Raw genomic sequence first — 21,548 nt, 5'->3', positions numbered from 1 at the left:
TAATTTCCTTGAGCGACACAAACTCACTCAACTGGAAACAGTCTCTATAGCTATTAAACAAATTGAGCATGTAATTTAAAACCTTTTCATAAATAAAGTCCAGGTCTAGATGAAGTCACAGGTGAATGTAACCAAATACTTAAGGAAGAAATAATACCAACTATACTAGATTTTTAGGGCTGCCATAACAAAGTACCATAGACTGGGTAGCTTAAACAACAGAAATTCATTTTCTCACACTTCTGGCAGCTAGAAGTCTAAGATCAAAGTGTTGTCAGGGTTGGTTTCATTCTGAGGGCTCTCTCTTGGGCTTGCAGATGGCCACCTTCTTGCTGGGTCCTCGCAGGGCCTTTCCTTTCTGCATGCACATCCCTCCTGTCTCTTTGTGTGTCTGAATTTCCTCTTCTCATAAAGACCAGTCAGATGGACCACCCTAATGGCCTCATTTAAACTCAGTTAAAACTCTCTCTCCAAATACAGTCACATTCTGAGATATGGGGCGTTAGTTTCAACTTATGAATTTTGGGAGGACACAATCAGTTTATATACAGAAATTTAATTAATTTATTTATTCATGGATTCATTTATTTGTCTTTTTAGGGCCACGCCCATGGCATGTGGAAGTTCCCAGGCTAGTGGTCGAATTGGAGCTACAGCTGCCAGCCTGCGCTGCAACCACAGCAACATGGGATCCGAGCCACGTCTATGTTCCACACTGCAGCTCACTGGCAACACCGGATCCTTAACCCACTGAGCGGCTCCAGTGATCAAACCCGTGTCCTCATGAATACTAGTCGTGTTCGTTACCACTGAACCATGACAGGAACTCCCAATACAGAAAATTTAAGTAGAGGAAATGCTTTCCAATTCATACTATTAAGTCACTATTATTTTGACACCAAAATCAGGTAAAGACATTATAAGAAAAGAAAACTAAAGACTAATATCCCTCATGAACTTAAATATAAACATTTTTAATAAAATGTTAGCAAAGACATTAAAAGGAAAATACACAATGATCAAGCGAGGTTTATCCTAGGGGTGAGAGTTTGATTTTATATTAAAAATCAATCAATGTAATATACCATAGTAACAGACTAAGGAAAAACTATACAGTCATCTTATAAATGCAAAAAATTAAAAAACCCATCCATTTGACAAAATCTGATATCTCTTCCTGATTAAAAAAAAAAAAAAAAAACTGTCAGTAAGCTGAAATAGAAGGGAACTTCCTCAGCCTGAAAAGGAGCATTTACAAAAAACCTGCAGCAAATATCATATTTAATGGAAAAGGGCTGGTTACTGTCTTCTCAAATATTAGGACCAAGACAAAAATCTCTACTCTCACAAATTTTATTCCACATTGTACTGGTGGTTTTGGCCAGTTCAATAAGACAAGAAAAGAAGTAAAAGGCATTCAGATTGGAAAAAAAGAAGTAAGATGTTCTCTATTTGAATAAACATGATAGGCCATATTTAAAAAAAGAATCTTGTAGAACCTACCAAAAAAAAAAAAGCTGCTAGAACAAATATCTGAGTTTAGCAGCAAATTTGCAGGATGAGATGAAAATTTACTAGCAATAAGCAAGTGGAAATGAAATTGGAAAAATACATTTATAGTAATATCCCAAAAATGAAATATTTAGGGATAAATCTGACAAAAAATATGAAATATTTGTATATTGAAAACTATGAAACAATGCCCAAAGAAATCAAGGACCAAGATAAATACAGGGATATACCATGTTCATGAATCAGAAGACTGAATATCATCGAGATGTCATGTCTCCCCATTTGCTCTATAGAGTCAATACCCTCTCAATCAAAATCCTGATGGACTTGTGGAAATTGATAAGTTGGTTCTAAAATTCATATGGAAATGAAAAGGACCTAGAATGCCAAATCAACTTTGAAAAGAAGAACAAAGTTGTAGGATTTATAGGCTGATTTTAAGGCTTATAAATTTAATCAAGAGAGTATAGATTGGTATAAAGCTAGACAAGTAGATCAATGGAACAGAATAGATGATCCAGAATTAAACCTACACAGGAATGGAAACTTTATTTATTTATTTATTGTCCTTTTGCCTTTTCTAGGGCTGCTCCCACAGCATATGGAGGTTCCCAGGCTAGGGGTCTAATCAGAGCTGTAGCCCCCCGCCTACACCACAGCCACAGCAACGCCAGATCCGAGCTGTGTCTTCGACCTACACCACAGCTCACGGCAGTGCTGGATCCTTAACCCACTGAGCAAGGCCAGGTATCAAACCCATAACCTCATGGTTCCTAGTCGGATTTGTCAACCACTGAGCCACGATGGGAACTCCCAAGGAAACTTTATTTTTGACAGAGATGCAAAGACAATTTTGTGGAGGAAGGATAGATTTTCAACAGTGGTAATGGAGCAGTGACTATCTCCATATGAAAAAAAGAAAAGAAGGACAGGAGGGAGAAGAAAAGAAAGAAAAAAGAATTCTCTTCCACACTTCTCATCATATTAAAAAATTAATCAGAATGGATATTAGTTCAACAAATGTGCCAAGACAATTCAATCAGGAAAGAGGTCTTCAAAGAATGGTGCTGAGACAACTGGATATCACATGCAAAAGAATAAAGATGGTTTCTTTCCCCACACCATACACAAAAGTCAACTCAAAATGTATGATAGATTCAACTGTAAGGATTAAAACTATCAAACTCTTAGAAGAAAACATAGAAGAGTAGATCTTTGTGAGTTTGGGTTAGGCAATAGTTTCTTAGAGGGTACAACAAAAGCACAAAGTGACCAGAAAAAGATAAATTGAACATCATCAAAATTTAAAGTTTATGAGCTACAAACTATATCACTAAGAAAGTAAAAAGGCAGCCTGCAGAATAAGAGATGAGGAGAAGATATGTGCAAAGCCTATGTCTGATAAAGGACTTGGGTCCAAGGTATATAAAAAAAACTCTTGAAACTCACAATACAGATAACAAGTTGACTGAAAAATAGACAAAGTAGGAGTTCCTGTCGTGGCACAGGGGTTAACGCATCTGACTAGGAACCATGAGGTTGTGGGTTCGATCCCTGGCCTCACTCAGTGGGTTAAGGATCCGGCGTTGCTGTGAGCTGTGGTGTGGGTTGCAGACACGGCTCAGATCCTGCGCACGTTGCTGTGGCTGTGGTGTAGGCTGGCAGCTACAGCTCTGATTCGACCCCTAGCCTGAGAATCTCCATATGCCGCGGGAGCGGCCCTAGAAAAGGCAAAAAGACAAAAAAAAAAAAAAAAGACAAGGTATTTGCATAGACATTTCTCCAAAGAAGGTAAACAAATGATCAACAAGCACATGAAAAGATGCTCAACATCATTAGTCATTAGGGAAACACAAATCAAAGCCGTAATGAGATATCGTGTCACACCCACTACGATGGCTATATATATTTTTAAAAACAAAACAAATGATAACTAGTGTTGGTGAGGATATGGAGAAATCAGAAACATATATTGCTGGCAGGAATGTAAAATGGTGCGGCCACTTTGGAAAACAGTTTGACAGTATCTCAAAAAGTTAAATATGGAGTTACCATACAACCCAGCAATTCCACTCCTAGATATATACCCAAGAGAAATGAAAACATGCATCTACACAAAAATTTTCACACAAATGTTTGTAGCAGCATTACTCATAATAACCAAAAATCAGGAAAAAACCAAATGTCCATCAGTTGATGAATGGACACCTGAAAGGTGGTATAATCTATGCAATGGAATATTATTCATCAATTAAAAGGAATAAAGTGTTAATACATGTTATAACATGAATGACCCCCAAAAACGTTGTATGAAATGAAAGAGACCAGTCATAAGAAGCCACATATTATATGATTTCATTTATATGAAATTCCAGAATAGGCAACTTTATAGAGATAGAAAGTGGTTTAGTGGTTGCTGAAAGCTTAGGGGAGGGGAGGTGTGTGATAGGGATTGGGGAGTAACCACTAAAGGGGAAGGTTTCTTGGTGGGATGTTGAAAACGTTCTCAAATTAGATTGTGGTGATGGTTGCATAACTTCAAATACACAAGAGAAAATCCAAGTGTACATTTGAGGGAATGGTATGGTGTGCAAACTATATTTTGGTAAAGCTATTGTTTTTAAATATCATATTATTGAGCTTTAAAAAGGAAGGAAGGAATTTCTGACACATGCCATATGGATGAAACTTGAGGACATGATGGTAAGTAAACTAAGTCAGTTATAAAAGGACAAATACTATATGATTCCATGCATATTAGGTACTTAGAACAGTCAAATTCATAGACTGAAAGTAGAATGGTGGTTGCCAGGGACCCAGGGGAGGGGCAAATAGAGAGTTATTGTTTAGTGGGTACAGAGTTTTAGTTTTGCAAAATGAAAGGCATTCTGCATCTGGACAGTGGTGGTGGTTACACAACAGTGTGGATTTAACTTACTGCCAGTAAACTGTAAGCCCAAAAATGGTTAAGATGGTAAGTGTTATGTACATTTTACCAAAAAGTTTAAAACATATATACTTGAAAAAATGAATGATAGATTTAGATGTAAAACCTAAGCTTATAAAGTTTCTAGAAAAACACATAGCGGAAAATTTTTGTTACTTTGGACTAAGGCAGATTTCTTAGTACAACACCAAAAGCACAATATATAAATTGGACTTAATGAACATTAAACTTTTGCATTTTTAAAGACTCTACTAAGATAAGAGAAAGCCATATCACAGACCAGCAGAAAATATTTGCAAATCACATATCTGATAAAAGATTGTATGCAGAATATATAAAGAACTCTCAAAACTCAACAAGAAGAAAACAAGGCACTCAAGTTTTAAAAAGGAGCAAAGGATTTGAACAGATTCTTCACCAAAGAAGCTATAGCTTGACAAATCAGCCTATAGAGAAGATGCTCTGCATCATTAATTATTAGGGAAATAAAACTTAATACCAAACTTAATATCAGACATACCAATTAGAGTGCCTGAAATTAAAAAGACTGATCATACCAAATTTTGTGTAAATTATACCTCAATAAAGTTGACTTTAAAAGAAATAAAAAATTAAGAAATTTATATTGCCTCTACATTTAAGACAAAAATGTTATACACACACACACACAAACACATACAGATATGTAATGACTATTCTCCAAATAACTCCTATTTATTAAGCGTTGACTCTGATGGAGGGAGGCATCAAAGGATAAATGGTTCCTATTTTATGGAGGCAGAAACTGAGGCAGCAAGCCATGTGGCTCCACCTTATGAGTCAGGGAAGGCTCAGCTACAGTCAGTGGCCTGAGGACCAGGTCAGTCCCTCAGACCGGGTCTCTGTGCTGCAGGCACAGTGTTTGGGTGGACATGGCGGGGAGGGGAAAAGGACCAAACAGAAGAGAGGGCAATGACGAACAGCTGCTCACCTCCTCCAGGAAGCCTGCCTGTGCATCCATTATTATCTCTGGACTCCCTTAACACCTGTATTAGTTTGCTCAGGCTGCCATAACAAAGCACCACAGAGTTAAACAACAGTTTTATTTTCTCAAAATTAAAAGAAAACTTAACCAACTGTTTTATTTTTTCATAGTTCTATAAGCTGGAAGTCAGAGATCAAAGTATCAGTAGGATTGGCTCCTCCTTCTTCTTTTTTTTGGCCACACATATGGCATGTGGAATTTCCATGGCCAGGGATCAAACTGGAGCAACAACCATGACAATACCAGAGCCTTAATCCGCTGAGCCACCAGGGAACTCCGGGGTTGGTTCCTTCTGCAGCCCTTCTCCCACACTTGCAGATGGCCCTCTCTCCCTGTGTCTTCACATGTTTGGTCCCTCTGTACCTGTCTGTGTCCTAATCTCCTCCTTTGCTCCCCTGCCCCACCTCTGCAGCTGTTCATGGAGGCTTCAGCATCCCAAGGCTGCCAGCTCTCAGATGCCCAGTGGGGTCTCCCTACTTTCCCACACTGTGCTCTCTGCAGAGAAGGGAGCATGCCCCCAGCCGCATCCTGTACCATATTTGCACCCTCTGTCCCCTGTCCCCTGCAGAACTCCTCCCAGTAACCACAGCCTGTGCCTGGAGCTCCTACAGAGCTCTCTCCACAGGGCTCAGGCCAAAGCCACCAGAGAAATATCTTAGTGCCCAGAGTCATCCTCCCACTCTGACTCCTCAGGCCAATCAACCCGCCTGCATGCAAATCAACTTATGCAAATTGGTGTGAGGCCTCCACCCACACCCACCAGAGGAACAATCAAGGGTATACACAATCCAGGTTCCAATCATCTCAAAAGTTCCTGGTCACTCCAGGAACACTGAGTTCCAAGGAGGAAGGAACCTGTCTTACTCCTTCCTCCCTGTACCTTGCACAGTGTGCTGGGTCTGCCTCAGGACCAGCACATAGTAGGTGCTTGAATACCTGTTGAATGGAAGAATTTTTTGCTAGGTTCCCATGGAATTTCCCATGGACATGTGATTTTTGCCTCCCAGAAAGTAATACTAGTAACTAACAGTAACACCAACTACCGTAATTGGGTACTTACTGTATACAAGCCAAGGACCATGTGTGCCCCATGTCTCGGAATCCTCACAAGAACTCCAATAGCTGGGCATTCTCATGTTCCTTCACCCCATTTATTTAACAGATGAGAAAACAGAGGGAGAGCAAATCCACCTTAGGTCGGTCTAACCCCAAAGCCTCCTTCTGAACACCCAGGCTCTGCTGCCTCTCGGCACAATGTGGCCATGAGGAAGGCAGCAGGGGGCCAGGTCAAGTCTGAAAACAAGGAGAACCTTCACAATGACGATCTTGAAGCTGCTGGGTGGGGGAATTTTGAGTGATTTTGAAAGCACATTCTGTGGCTACTTGTCTGAGGGGTCAAAGTGGAAATCCCCTGCTGTGTGGCCAGTTCTGTCATTTAAAAACGAGTCTCTGGGCCTGAGATGTGGGGGGAGGTCAGAACTTGAGACTCTTTTCTCCTGGGTGGAGGGTCACCAGTTGCCATGCATTCATTCTAATTATGACCCCAAGCTTCAAAGGATGCATGATTAGCCCCATTCTCAGATGGGAAACCCAGGGTTCAAAGAGACAAAGTAATATAATCAAAATAATGCCATGAATAAGCTAGAATTCAAAGCCAGATTTGCCTGATATTGAGGTAGAAATTTCTTCCTGCTACCCAATCTCAGTTGTTCATAATCTAGAAGGATATCTGATCATCCAAAATGATATCTGATCACCTAGAAGGATATCTGATCACCTAGAAGGACATCTGAAGTACTTCCTGCTGAAGTTGGTGTCCATTTGCTTTTATGTTCGTGATCCTTATTATCATCATCACTCAAATTTGTGGATGCATGCACAAAAATACCCAAAGCAAAAAGGAACAGCTGTATGAATTTTCACAACATGAACACACCAGTGTAACCAATACCCAAAAAGAGAGAACATAAGTAGCACCCATGAAACCCTCTTAGTAACCCCTCTAGTCATCATGCTGCTCAATGGGTAGATACTGTCTCGACTTGTAAAAGCACAAAATAGCTTGACTGTTTGGGAAGGTCATATAAATCTCTCCTAAAACCTGTACTCTTTTGCATCCAGCTTTTGTCATTCAGCATTACATCCGTGAGATTTTTCCATGTTGTCATGTGTAGCTGTGGTTCAGTGGTGTTATCACAGAGTAACTCTGGTGCCATTTACCATTCTGCAGTAGACAGACATTTAAGTGGTTTCTGGTTGTTGAATTCACTTGATTTAGTTCTGCCTCAGTGCCACAGGAGAAAAGTGGGTCACTCTCCCACAGAGGAACCTCAAATCTCTTCCTCCCCGTCTCCCTCTGCCAGACCCTATCAGAGATAAGGCTCAGGAGACCCTGAGGAAGCCTGGCTTCTTTAACTTTCCTCTTCCCCTGCAAACCTTCAGTAATTCTGAGCTGCATGTCTAACTGCCTCTGGTAGGTTTCATCATGGATGGAATCGAGGCAATGGGACCATTTCGGTAAATGGCTTTTGTGGGGAAAGATGTGTCAAGGGGAGGACTCCGGCCACTGGCTGAAAGGATGTGCTCTGACACCATGGAGGTGTCTCTTAGGAGACGGGGGTCCACCTTCTTCTCTGTAGTGAGGCTGGGGGCTGTAGGCTCCAGGATCTTCCAGCTCTTCTCATTTCCACCTCCATCTATTTGGGGAGGGCAGGAAAGTATGGCAGAGCCCCTGGGTACAATGACTCATCTGTAAAATGGGGATTGGGACAGTAGCTACTTAACATTTACTGTGTGTGAACCACTTAGAACCGCACCCAGAGATAATAGAGGCAGCTCTGGCAGACCTGTATTTTAACCCAAACTCTGCCACATACCTACAGATGACCTTGGGCAAATTTCTCTGAGCCCCAGCTGATGGTAACTTCTGAATAGTCTCTAAGCCCCCTCCTGCTCCTTTCCATCCACTACTTGGAGATGTTGATGGATAGTGGCCTAACAATATCTCCAAGTGTTTTCCCACAGTTTCCAAGGAAATGAAAACACACAGACTTGCTGACAAGTCTTAAGAAATGACAAGGTCCAACTATTATATGCTGCTCATGGAGCCAGAAGCAAGGGGGTTTCCCAACTCTTTCCAACCTCCAGAAAAGGAAGAAGCTTGAGAATCTTTTTGTCCTTTGATTGAGTAATTTTACTTCTGGAAATCTACTCTAAAGAACTTCCTTCCCCTTTAAAAATAGACAAAGATTTATTATCACACTGTTTTCTATAACAATAAACAGTGGTGACCTAAAAGTCATAATGAGAAAAAAAAATCAATCAATATAAATCAACCTAGAAATGACCCAAATGATAGAATCAATAGCTAACGATATTATGACAGTTTTTAGAACGATATTCTATATGTTTAAGAAGATAGAGGGAAGTCTGAGCATGTTAATTAGAAACATAGAAGATTTAAAAAAAAAAAAAGACCCAGACCAAATTTCTAGAGAGAAAAAAATATACTGAGATGATAGAGAGGATAAAATGAACAGCAGATTAGACAACACAAAAGAAAAGGAGTTATTTACTCCATTCATTCTAAGCAGCAATGGTGCGGATGAAGATAATGATGATGGTGGTGGGAGTAGCCATAGCTAACACATATTGGTCTCTAGCTATAGACTGAGCTCTGCACACATATCATCTCATGGACTCCACAAAACTAGTCTATGAAGTAGGTGCTACTATAACCAAGCAGGACCCTTTGGGACTTTCCAGGACAGAACCCCCCCCCACCCCATGTCTTCCTCCTGCCTCTTGTTTGTAGAAAAACTTTAGTCTCCTAGGCTTTCCTCGAGTTCCAAAGAATAAATTCAATCAGAGAAGTGGGAAAATGCAAACACAAAGGAAAAGAGCCAAGTAAGACCAAATAGTAAGAGTGTAGCCATTAAACAAAGTCACGAATTTTAGTTCCTCCTCAAGGCCTATAGATAATATTCTGAGCCAAATTCTTTGAGCTGTTTTGAGAAACCCCCACCAGGTGGAAAAAGTTAACTGTAAGCTGTCCATAAGCACTTTGACACCAGACCCTTGGAACCAGAAAGTCGATGATGTTGACCTCTGGTCACCTCACCATCGAGCAATCAGAAGAATGTCCACAAGCTGATCACATACCCCACAACCCTGTCCCTCACCCTGTCTTTAAAAACCTTTCCCTGGGTGTTCTCCTGCGGCGCAGCAGGTTGAGTCAGTAGATTGGCTTTACTGCACCCAAGCAGGGGACCCAAGTTTGTTTGGACCCAAGCTGGTTTGGTAACACTATCATCACCCCATTTCACACACAAGGAAATGGAGGACACAGAGCTAAGCAGCTTTCTCCCTGTAAAGCAGCTGGAACACTGGGGAGGCAGTTTGGCTTTGAATCCCATCTGCCGGCCTCTTCATCTCCATGTGGGGCTGCATAACCTGTACTGTAGTCGCCATAAGGGCATTCTCTCTGCAGGTGAGACCTGGGCAGTGCGCTGTATGCATGTCCCTAAATTCCACAGTAAGCAGAGGAGGGAGGGGTTGTTGCCCCCACATCATCCCCATTATGCAAATGAGGAAACCAAAGCTAATGAGGTGATGTACCCAGGGTCCCACTGTTGGGAAGAGAGGGAGCCAGAGTTTGAACGTGGTCCTTTTAATCTCAAATTCAGCCTTTTAGCTGTGCCCTGGGACCTCTGGGGGTGTCCTGGACAGCTATTTTTGAAGGTTCTTTGCGGCATTGAGATCATGTCTTTGCTTCCATTAGGGAAAAGCCTTCTGAAATCAGCAGAAGTCCTGGGTAGTTTTGCTCCTCCTAGTCCCTGGGGGAAGCTAGGGCTCTGGGAAGGGGAGGGAGCCACATGCCTCATGAAGAGCCCAGATCTAGACGATTGTTTGTACAGTAAGATCCCACATTGGTAAGGGTATAGGGAAATGACGATTGAGCAGGCATGGGGGAAGCATGTCAAAGAAAATGCCAGAGACATTTCTTTTCCCTGCTGCTTAATTATTGAGCATGCAGATTCTCACACATAAGGTGACTGAGTCTAGGAACCATGAGATTTAAAAGGGAGAGAGGTGGGAGTTCTCTTGTGGCACATTGGGCTAAGGATCTGGCATTGTCACTGCAGTGGCTTGGGTGGCTGCAATGGCATGGGTTCGATTCCTGGTCTGGGAACTTTCACATGCCATAGGCACAGCAAAAAAAAAAAAAAAAAAAAAAAATTAAAGGGAGAGAGGGGAGGGCTGAGAGAGGAAGAGGGAGGACTCCCAACAGTGACTGACCTTGGGGGATGAACTGATTAGCAGGCAGCAAAAAGATCAGCCTGTGCACTAGGTCCTTGAACAGCCCATCTGGTGGGCATGGAAACAAAAAAACAATTTCTGCTATCATGGACTCTCCATGAAACCTTGGGAGATTACCAGTGGAGACTTTGTGGCAGACTGTCCCTTTGTAATGATGTGTGTGTCCTGCCATTTCCACGTCCACCCTACTTAGGTGGGGTCCACACCATTCCCCTCATTAGGATTCCCATTTTAAACTGGGTCAGTCTTTCTGCAGGGTAAGTTGTTGGTACACTTCAGTTGCTTTCAAATCATGTGTGTGTGTGTGTGTGTGTGCATGTGTGTGTGTGTGTGTGTGTATGCTTTGACTCAGCAAATCCACTGAAGGAGTAGATCCTATAGAAACAATCCTGAACAGGAACTGAGATTTAGCATCAAAGATGTCTTTCACTGCACCATTGTATGGTCTAGAAGAGTACAAACTTGGAAATAACCCATACGCCCATAGGGGATTTGTTAAATGAATAGTATAGTTGTATAATGGAATACAAGACTGCCTTTCAAAATGTTTCCGTGGGAGAATAGTTAACAATACAGAAATATGTTCAAGTTATATTAGTAAGTGAAAAGATGGACTACAAAGTGCTACCTGTAACATTTTCCTCATTTGGTCAAGGAAAACTGTGGAAAGACCCATATAGCAATAGAAGGACATACATCAAAATGTTAATGGTGGGAACAACTTAAGTGCTCATCAATGGATGAACAGATAAAGAAGATGTCATATATCTATGTGTGTGTGTATACACACACTAGAAAATGCACACACACACATAGAGGAACATTATACAGCCACGAAAAAGGACATCCTGCCATTTGTGACAACATGAACGGACCTTGAGGACATTATGCTAAGTGAGATTTCAGACAGAGAAAGACAAATACTATATGATATAAATTATATGTGGAATTTAAAATAGCCGAACATGTAAAAACCAAGAGTAAAACAGTGGTTACCAGGAAACAGGGGGTGGGGAGGGACAGGATAACTGTTGTTAAAAGGGACAAGCTTGCAAGTAGTAAATAAGCTCTAGAGACTTATATCACAGTATAGGGAACATAGACAGCCATATTGTGTTACAATCACCAAAACTGCCAAAAGATTAGATCTTAATGATTCTAACCACCAAAAAGAAATTATAATCATGTGATGTGACAGGGGTGCTAATCATTACTACAATGGCACTCATAATACAGTAGATAAATGTATCGAATCCATATGTGGCACATCCTAAATTTGCACAATGTTATATGTTGATTATATTTCAATTAAAATCAATAACGATTAACAGATTCGCAAGTGATTTGAAATTTCTTCTAATTGTTTTTCAAGTCTTCTACGCTACATGTATGTTTCTTTTGCAACAAAAAATTTTAAAAAACAGAAAGTGAAAATAAAAATATACAAAAAATTCCCCTCTCCAGAAAATAGGAAACAGAAGGAGCATGGTGACGTCCACCAGAGCTGGGAGTGGTGGGGGCAGGCTCAGTGGTTAGGGGTGCATCTGATATAACGGGCTGCCAGGATGGAAGGGGACTTCCAGCAGCTGCCTCCACTGCTCTGTGCTGGGACCATGGAACTTCCCCTGCTGTGCTTGTTGGTGGCATTTGCTGGTAAGTGGGGACAGGACCCAGAGCTGGGATGGCGGTGGGGGGAGGGGGGAAGTGGCTATGCCCTATATCTCTCTCCTAGACTGAACTGCTGCTCTGACCTCCACTGCCCTGGCCTCCTAGTCCCCAACTCTTTGGCCTCATGCAAGGAGCCATCATAGCTGTCAATCCCTGGGAACAGTGGCTTTGGCCGAGGAGCTCTGGGTGGCCAAGCCATGTGGCATGTGTAGACGGGAAACTAGAGGTTCAGAAACTGGGGTCATGCTGTTTGCTGACACCTATGTGGCTTCGGACACAAATGACAGAAGTGGATCTGCTCCCCTCTGTCCCTTTGACAAGATAATAGCCATCTCTTCCATATGCACAGCACGCTACATTTTTAGAAACCTTTTGCATGCATTATCTCCCTTGAACCTGGGAAGAGGGTTCTGTTGACCACTGAGAGATGGGGCAGTTTCCATCAGATCTTTAGCAGATCAAAGGTACAAATATGGTTGCTCACAAACTGGCACTTTTGTCTCTTGATCCATATCAGATGTGGGGTTTTAGAAAGGATTTGCATTTTTAAATGTGGTTTTATGCTATTTTGGGGACTCCCAAATTCTCAAAAGGAACCCATCTCCAGGGTTACAGTGCAAAGCATTAAAAACTGCAATCACGCTACAGAAATTTATCTCTCAGATGCAAAGAGGCAATACAGTGTAGAGATAAGATAGACAAATGAACTTGCATTTAGATGCTGGCCCATCATCACCTGGTTATATGACCTTGGTCAAGTGCCCCCACCCCCCACCCCCACATCCTCATCTTTAAAGTGGGTGCAAGAGCACCTTTTTCACTAATGAGAAAATGTACACAAAGTGTTTAGCAAGTGTAATAGTGAGCAGGCAATGGCTTCACACGGAGCACATGCACTATATTGCCTTCTGCCACTGTGGCTAACCCTTGAGAGAAGGGACTCCGTCCCCCGTGGTGGCAGCCAAGGATGGAAAAAAAAAAGCATCCAATGTAGGAATTGCTGTCAGGCTAAGCCAGTGCATTGAAGTCCTCATAACTGTAGGTTGAGCTCCTCAAATTCTCAGGGCTGGGTGGACCTCCCTGTATTATTATAAGAACTATAAGACCACCCAAAACATTCTGAATCAAAGCTGAATGTGGTGTTTGCCTGGCGAGGGAGAGCTGTGTCATTCAGTGGTAAGTTCATTTGTGTGGCTATTGCTAAGCTGAAATGGAAAGATCTAGACTGAGGGAGGAAAGGGGGAGGGAGGGACACCAAAAAGGCAAGGTTCTGGATTCAAGTCCCTGGTTGGACCACAAGGCAGATGGTAACTCTCTTGGCAGTGGGCTGTTTTCAGGTGCCTTATCACTGAGTCCAGAATTCCAGAGGGCCTGGGGTCATTCCTCACCATGGTTAAAGCTTAGCAAGATTTCTCTTTAATATCTGAGTAGCTGAAGTGACGACAGGAGTGACAATGTGAATTCCCACACACTGGGGACATGACATGTATGTAAACAACCTGCGTGGTTGTTTCTTCCTGTCTTTTTAGGGCCACACCTGCAGCATATAGAAGTTCCCAGGCTAGGGGTCGAATTGGAGCTGCAGCTGCCTGCCGGCCTGCAGCACAGCCACAGCCACAGCAACACTGGCTCCTTGACCCACTGAGCGAGGCCAGGGATTGAACCTGCATCCTCATGGATACTAGAACTCCCCTCAGCTTACTACTTATTTCGTTCGCCTGTGGAGCTTTCATTGCAAGATCATTTACTTGAGGGTGGGAGGCAGGGTTCCAAAACTAGGGTCACCCGAAGGGGACTCCTCATCCCAGTCTCCTTGAGACTCTTGGCTCCAAGTGACTTCTTGGGTCATCTCCCGAGGTGGCACACAGGTCCCTTCCAGTGTCCTTCTTTCCTTGTCTGTTTCTCCTAAACTCTCCCTGAATTCATTGACTCCATATATTTTATTTCTCCTAACTCGACATAATGCATTCCTCTCTCCCAATAAAATAAATTCCCCTTATGATCAATTCTAACCTGAGAATATTATGACTGAAGTGAAAAATGTCCTTGAAAATCACTGATTTCTGAATCACGTGGAGAGCCATGCCTGCTATTCTTCTTAACGTTTGGATTTCTCCATGGGCTGGCAGAGTTCCTATCATAGAACATGAACTCAGTGCCCGGAGACAGAGAGCAGAACCAGACTGCCTTGGTTTCAATTCCGGCTCCTCCGTTTACCAACTACTCTGACTTGCAGCATGGTACGGTGCCTCAGTTTGCTCATCTTTAAAATGGGTATTCAAAATAGTATTTCTCGGAAGTTCCTATTGTGACTCAGCAGTAACGAACCCGACTAGTATCCATGGGGATGCGGGTTCAATTCCTGGATTCGCTCAGCGGGTTAAGGATCCAGCATTGCCGTGAGCTGTGGTGTAATTCGCAGATGCAGCTAGAATCCTACATTGCTGTGGCTGTGGTGAAGGCTGGCAGCTGCAGCTCCAATTTGATCCCTAGCCTTGGAACTTCCAAATGCCATGTGCAGCCCTAAAAAGACAAATAAATAAATACATAAAATAGTTTAAATAGTATTCCTTATACCAATGTTGGTTTCTAAGTTTTCATAAATATACCACAATTCTCTGCAATGATAACTTTAGAGACCTCTCTGTACAACCTTGGTAACTTTTATGCACCAAATAAAAAGTTTATTTAGGAGTTCCCTGGTAGTGCAGTGGGTTAAGGATCCAGCATTGTCATGGCTGCAGCTCAGGTCACGGTCACTGCTATGGTGTGGATTCAGTCCCTGGCCCGGGAACTTCCACATACCCGAAGTGCAGCCAAAAAGAAAAAAAAAAATTTACTTAAAAAGAATATTTACTTCTGGAGATGGCTAGAATCAGTAGGTCACTACACGAAAAGACACTGTAAGCACACAATAGCTATCATTATATTTTTAGTAGCCATAATGATTGTTGTCATTTATTATCCAAGATCATTGCTTTGGTCCAGGCAGAGCAGAGGTGCCAGGCCTGTGGCCGACTGGCCTTCCCTGAGACTCATGTTCTTTATATGTGGCAGGTGTCATTCCAACCCAGGGTGGGATCCTGAACCTGAACAAGATGATCAAACAAGTGACCGGGAAGGTGCCCTTCTTCTCCTATTGGCCCTACGGCTGTCACTGTGGACTCGGTGGCAGAGGTGAACCCAAAGATGCCACAGACTGGTAACTCCTCCCCACGCAGGCCCAAGGGGGGAATCCTGCCCTGCCCCCACCCGGGGGCCACCCCCCCTTCCTCCTGTCCCCTCTTCCTCTCCATCCATTTATTCATTTTGTACTGTGAGCTAGGAACCCACAGAGCTCCAGTGCAGTTTCGGGGTTTCTAGAGGGCTCCCTGGAGACTCTGAAGGGCCCCTCTTGTCTTCCCACCCCTGATGTAGTTACAATACCTCCCACACTCCCCGCTGCCATTGAACATTTTTTTAAAAAGTCCCACCTCTTTTTGGCAAAATCTCATTTTGTTTTCACGACAACCCTAGGGATCAGCCAGAGGAGGGATGGGAGCCCGTCAAGACCCCGGGTCAGTGCCCTCCGTCCACCACTTACAGGCTGCGTCCTGGGCAAGTGCCTTGACCTTCCAGAATCTCAGTTTTCTCATCTGCAAAATGGGGATAATGCTAGTACTTTCACCATAGGGTAATGGAGAGGATTAAGAGAGAATTCATAGATAGAGTAGCGGCCTGGTGCACCAGAAGCAATAGGTACTAGAAAGAAGACTAGACCCCGCTGGGCATGACCTTTCCAAGGTGGGCACACGGTTTCTGTTCTGGGGCAGGGCAGCCAGAGACCTGAGTCAGCCAGGGATTCCACCCACCTACCGTCTTCCCCCTCCAGGTGCTGCCACGCCCACGACTGCTGCTACAGTCACCTGAAGGGCCATGGCTGCCGCATCCACTCGGACCACTATAGATACACGTTTTCCCAGGGGACCGTCCAGTGCTGTGAGTGCCCGGGACCTCGGGGTTGGAGGTGGAAGCTGAGGAAGAGAGTTCTAGCATGGCTTGCCTTCTTCACTTGCTGTGTGACAAGGCACAGCCTACGCGACCTCTCTGTTTTTCTCATGTGTCCAGTGACAGTAGCTGAGCTGTGAGGAGGGGCAGGAATAGGGGTAGACGTACGGAGAGGTCCAGTGGGGTCTTTGAGCCCTTCGGGATCTAGAAGGCTGGCAGACTCAGCTCAGATCCCAGACCGACTACCACTGACCAGCTGTGTGACCTTGAACACATTGCTTAACTGCTCTAAACCTCAGGATCCTTATCTGGACACTCAGGACAATAACAGTATTCCACCCATAACATTAATTCGAGGGCTAATCTGAGAGCTGAGAGAATGGGCCTTGCAGATGCCTGCTGCAGAAGCATGCTCGAAAAATTACCCTGGCGACTGAGGCTGCTGTGACTATTTTCATCATCGCTGGTCTTCATCGCAGCCCAGTCAGGAGGCAGAACTGCCCGGGTGATCTCCATGGTGCAGACACAGAAACTGAGCCTAGAGTGAAGTGTTTGCTCGGATCACACAGCTGCAAATGACGAAGCCTGGGCTGTAACCCAGGTCACCCAGACCCTGGGTCCATGCACAGAGAGGCGGCAGGTCCCAGGGCCAGGAAGTGAATGGAATCATCACAGCTGTCCCTGTTCATTGGCAGCTTAACCATTTATTGAGCACTCACTATGTGCTGAGAGCCTTGGCTTCTTTAAATTCTCACAAGAGCCCCGAGGCGGCACTTCTTATGCCCATTTTACAGATCACAAAACTGAAGCACCACGGTCCCTCTTTGCGCAGGGTCTTTGCACACGCTGTTCCATCTGCCTGGAATACACCCTCTCCTTCACCGTGGCTTTCCTGAGCAGACCCTTCTGATCTCAGCACAAACAGCTCTAGACACTGCGTCAGGTCCCACGGTTGACCATCTTGTAGGCGCTGCTTCGTGTTCTCACTTCCACATAGCCCAGCCCTGATCACTGCTGTGGTTTTTTGCTGCCCCCACGGAGTGTGACCCTCACATGTCCCTTCCATTCAGTTCTCTCCCCTCTACCTGCCCCCACCCCAGGGCCTGCCACAGGAGGTGTTCAACTGTTTATTAAACGCATGAATAGACAAAGGAGCAATGGCACACGGGGAGGACATGGCACGTGCCCAAGCTCCCACAGCTAGAGTGGAAGTAGTGGGTAGGGAAGGGTCCCCAAAAACTGAGCAAGGGCCGTGCTGCCTTCAGAGGCTCCCTCCAGGGGCCTATCCTGGGAAGAGACAGATGCTAAGTGCCTTCCTCCTCCACCCTGCAGCTGACAAGGGGAGCTGGTGTGAGCGAGAGCTGTGCGCCTGTGACAAGGGGGTGGCTTTCTGCATGAAGCGGAACCTGGACAGCTACAAGAAGCACCTGCGTTACTACTGGCGGCCACACTGCAAGGGCCAGACCCCAGTGTGCTAGGAGGAGCCCACTGCACTGTGCCTCACCCGTCCCTGCCCTGCCCCCCATCTTGCACTCCTTCAGGACTGCTGAATTCTCCTTCCGCAACCCCCAGGATCTAATCCTCAAACCAGTCTGGCTCTTTTAAAACACTCTAAGAAGAGGGAGGGTCTTGGCTTACTCCCATCTCTGAGATCCCACAGCACTTTAGGAATGGGTCTGCCACTTGCCAAGCTCTCCCTTGAGTGGCATGTAATTAGCCAGACTGCTCTGGCCTCCTCCGACCAGACTGGAGCTCCCAGAGGATGGATCAGTCTCATCTTCATTTCCTCTGCTCCTCCATGTACCAGGTGCTCAAGCAATGCTTTTGGACCAGAGGAGCCCATAATGGAGAGATGGAAGTGGTGGCAGGTGGTATTGGTGCCCTACTCAGTTCTCCTCCTGGCCCAGGTCCCCAACCCCCAGCTAAGCCAGGTGTTGGCTGCCAAGTGCTCACAACTGCCACCTTCTCTTGAGGATTGATTGCCCTTGGCTGTTGGGAGCCACCATGCTCATCGTCCACCCCATGCCACCCCACCCACCTCTAACCAATGAGTAGGGAGAATAGTACCACAGAGGGAATTATTAACCTCCCTCTACCTCTTTCAGGACCATCTGGGTGGTACACTGCATGCCCCGGAGCTCCTTGTAGGATCGGGCTAGACGTCTTGCTTTGTCCACTGGCATAGCCTGTTTTCCTTGTTCCCTTACAGGTTTCTCCTGAGAGCACTCCCTCAATAAATCATTAACTTGCACAAGAATCCCTGTCTCAGGCTTGGCTTCTAGGTAAACTGCCTTTAGATGGATGGGGGAATGGATGGATTGGTGGATGGAAGGATAGATGGATGATGGATGGTTGGATGATTGGATGGATGATGGATGGTGGATGGGTAGATGGATGGGTGGTGGATGGACGGATGACAGAAGGATGGATGTATGGATGATGGATGGATGGAGAAATGATATTTTCATATAAGGACGAACAATCTGTCATTCATATATAATTAGCCATGTTTCCAGCAATAGGGTTGGGGCATCTAGAGCTGCCCACACCCTCCAACCTGTGACACACATCTGTGAAACAGCTGATTGAGCAGTTTTCCTTCCACATGAAGCTCAGGGGCTCATGCCAGGTAGAATAATAGGAATTAAGAATTATGGGCACTGAATTCAAACTGCGGTGATACCACTGACCAGAGAGATCTCACTTTCCTCGTGTGTAAAGTACAGATGGGAATAAGAAGAACATAAGATGACGTCAATGTAATAAACAAGATTCATGCATACTAAGCTCTTAGCACAGTAATCCCCCTTAGGCACATAGTAATCCCTCTTTTAAAGTTAACTGTATTATTATTGTTGCTGTTATACAGTGACCGAATCTGAAGTCACCCCCAGGATGAACCAGGAGGAGAAAATAGCTAATCAATAGTCCCTTATTTTCACCTAATTCTCTCTTCTCTGCCCGACCATGTAAGCAGTGGATGTTGGATCATAGTGCAGGATGTCCATTTATTCAAGATACGTGGTCAAGAGCTGGCCACCGTACTCGCCCATCAGAGCTCCCATGTGTCAGGGTCTGTGGCTTTGGGACAGTATCAATGTTGGCAGACATGCACATTCTTATCCCTGTTTTATCATTAAGCAAGCTGAGGCTCAGAATGAGGACAGGAACCTTCAGAGATCCCACAACCAACAAAAGACAGAGCCAGGATCCCTCCACAGACTCTTCCTGCTCTACTCCCTAGCGCCTCATCCCATTTGTACTGGTCAGGAAGCTTCCTGCCCAAAATTGTGACTCAATGGGCTTCAGCCATGAGAGCATTTATGACCTCCCATGACAAGACCTTCCCGGTCTTCCAGGAGGAAGGTGGCTCTTTGGTGCCTTGATGATGTCATCAGTACCAGTTTCTTGGCTGGGCACCCTCACTGTGCTGGCTTTGCCCTCTGGGCAGCTCCACTCCCTGCTCCAGGATGGCAGCCATCATGCAGCCCTCAAGCCAGGACATGATAACCAGCAGAGAAGATGTTCTCTGTTCGACCTCTTTTTTTTTTTTTTTTTTTTTTGCTTTGCTTTTTAGGGCCACACCTGTGGCACAGGGAGGTTCCCAGGCTAGGGGTTGAATCGGAGCTACAGCTTCTGGCCTACACCACAGCTCACCGCAACGCTGGATCCTTAACCCACTGAGCAAGGCCAGGAATCGAACCCATAACTCATGGTTCCTAGTTGGATTCATTTCCACTGCACCATGACGGGAACTCCTTCTACCTCTTTTTAATAAGCCCTGTCACCACCACACAGCAGACCTCTTGCTCAGGGCTGGTCACCTTCAACCATGGTAGCCCCAGACAATGGGATTACCCTGATGGGTTTAGATTCCTCAGGATGTATTTACCTCTGAGAAGGGACAGATTCAATGCCCCTAAGAGGTGGGGACCTGCCAGAACTGGGGCTATTGGGGTTGTTGGCAGGACTGGTGTCGGGTGGGAAGGTCCAGGGCTGGGTCAGCAGGAGAACTCTGCCTACAGGGTCCCTCTGTGAGCCAGGTATCTAGGGCAAGTGCTTGGGGATCACATGGTAGGTGAGCAATAGATTATTGAATGAATAAATGAATAAATGGATGAGTCCCGGGTAGGTAGACATAGGACTTTGGAACAAGAGGTGGGATGGGCATTGGGATCTCAGGGAAGCCAAGAGTGAGTTTCCAAAGGAAGAGGGGAGCCTCCTGTCTTGTGTTCTCTCATTATGGGCCAATTTCCAACTACTAGGATTGGATGAGAGGCACAAAGGAAGGAGAGGCTCGGGGGCAATTTCTGTCCTCTGCCCCCGTTTCTCATGCACCCAGGGATGAAGGAAGCAGACAGAAGAACGCAGTCACTGTGCTTCTGCTCCCCTCCAGGTCAGACTCGTCAAGTCAGGGATGGGGCAGGGCAGACAAGGAACACCTGATATTGAACACTTGCCCACTCACCTACTCCTCAACTCCCTCGGGACATTGGAATTGTCACCTGAATTTTCTGGCTGCAGAAACTGAAACTCAAGGATGAGTCACTTGCTGATAAGTGGCAGAGATGGGATTCAAACCTGGGTCTCTCTGGCTCCCAGGCCGTGTGTCACCCTTCCTCCCACACTCTTTGCTGGGACAGTTGATGACCCAGGTCTGGGTGCCCCTCGGGGGAACAGCCGCATCCAGGGTGAGGAAGTGAGGGCCGGGGTGCGGCAAGGTGGGATCCTGGGGGAGGGTATAGTGAGTAATAATCATAATGACAATAATAGTTGCACTAGAATCAAGCCCTCATATTTGGAGCACATTATCCTGCACAAACCCCCTTCCCACCATTGGCTGATCCAATGCTCATGTCACCTGGATGCTGGGTCCCGCCTCTAGCGGGTGGGAGCCTTGTCCAGAGCAGTGATGGGCAGGTGACTTTGCCATGTTTCTGCCTGTTTTTCCAGCTGGATTCTGTTCAACTCCCTCCTGCTGGGATGTGCAGGTGGGGCCAGGACCCCGTCCTCATCCTCATTTTGGCGCCCCCTTGAGGGGGGGAAGGGGCTGTTTGCACTTGGGGTCCTCTGCATCCTTGCTAAAATTAG

The 21,548-nt window shown here is 45.1% G+C and overlaps 1 protein-coding gene across 1 annotated transcript; it reads left to right on the top strand.

Annotated features, from left to right (window-relative positions):
• The first annotated feature begins 12,348 nt into the window (after positions 1 to 12,348).
• On the top strand, positions 12,349 to 18,714 carry PLA2G2D (phospholipase A2 group IID). The gene is made up of 4 exons (XM_047792527.1): positions 12,349 to 12,455; positions 15,528 to 15,672; positions 16,342 to 16,448; positions 17,790 to 18,714. Exons 1-4 carry the CDS (start codon positions 12,368 to 12,370, stop codon positions 17,933 to 17,935), a joined length of 486 nt encoding a protein of 161 aa, XP_047648483.1. The 5' UTR covers positions 12,349 to 12,367; the 3' UTR covers positions 17,936 to 18,714.
• The last annotated feature ends 2,834 nt before the right edge of the window (positions 18,715 to 21,548 follow it).

Source organism: Phacochoerus africanus, chromosome 8 (genome assembly GCF_016906955.1).
Source record: "Phacochoerus africanus isolate WHEZ1 chromosome 8, ROS_Pafr_v1, whole genome shotgun sequence".
Taxonomy (NCBI): Eukaryota; Metazoa; Chordata; class Mammalia; order Artiodactyla; family Suidae; genus Phacochoerus; species Phacochoerus africanus.
This window is presented reverse-complemented; position numbering and strand designations above follow the sequence as displayed.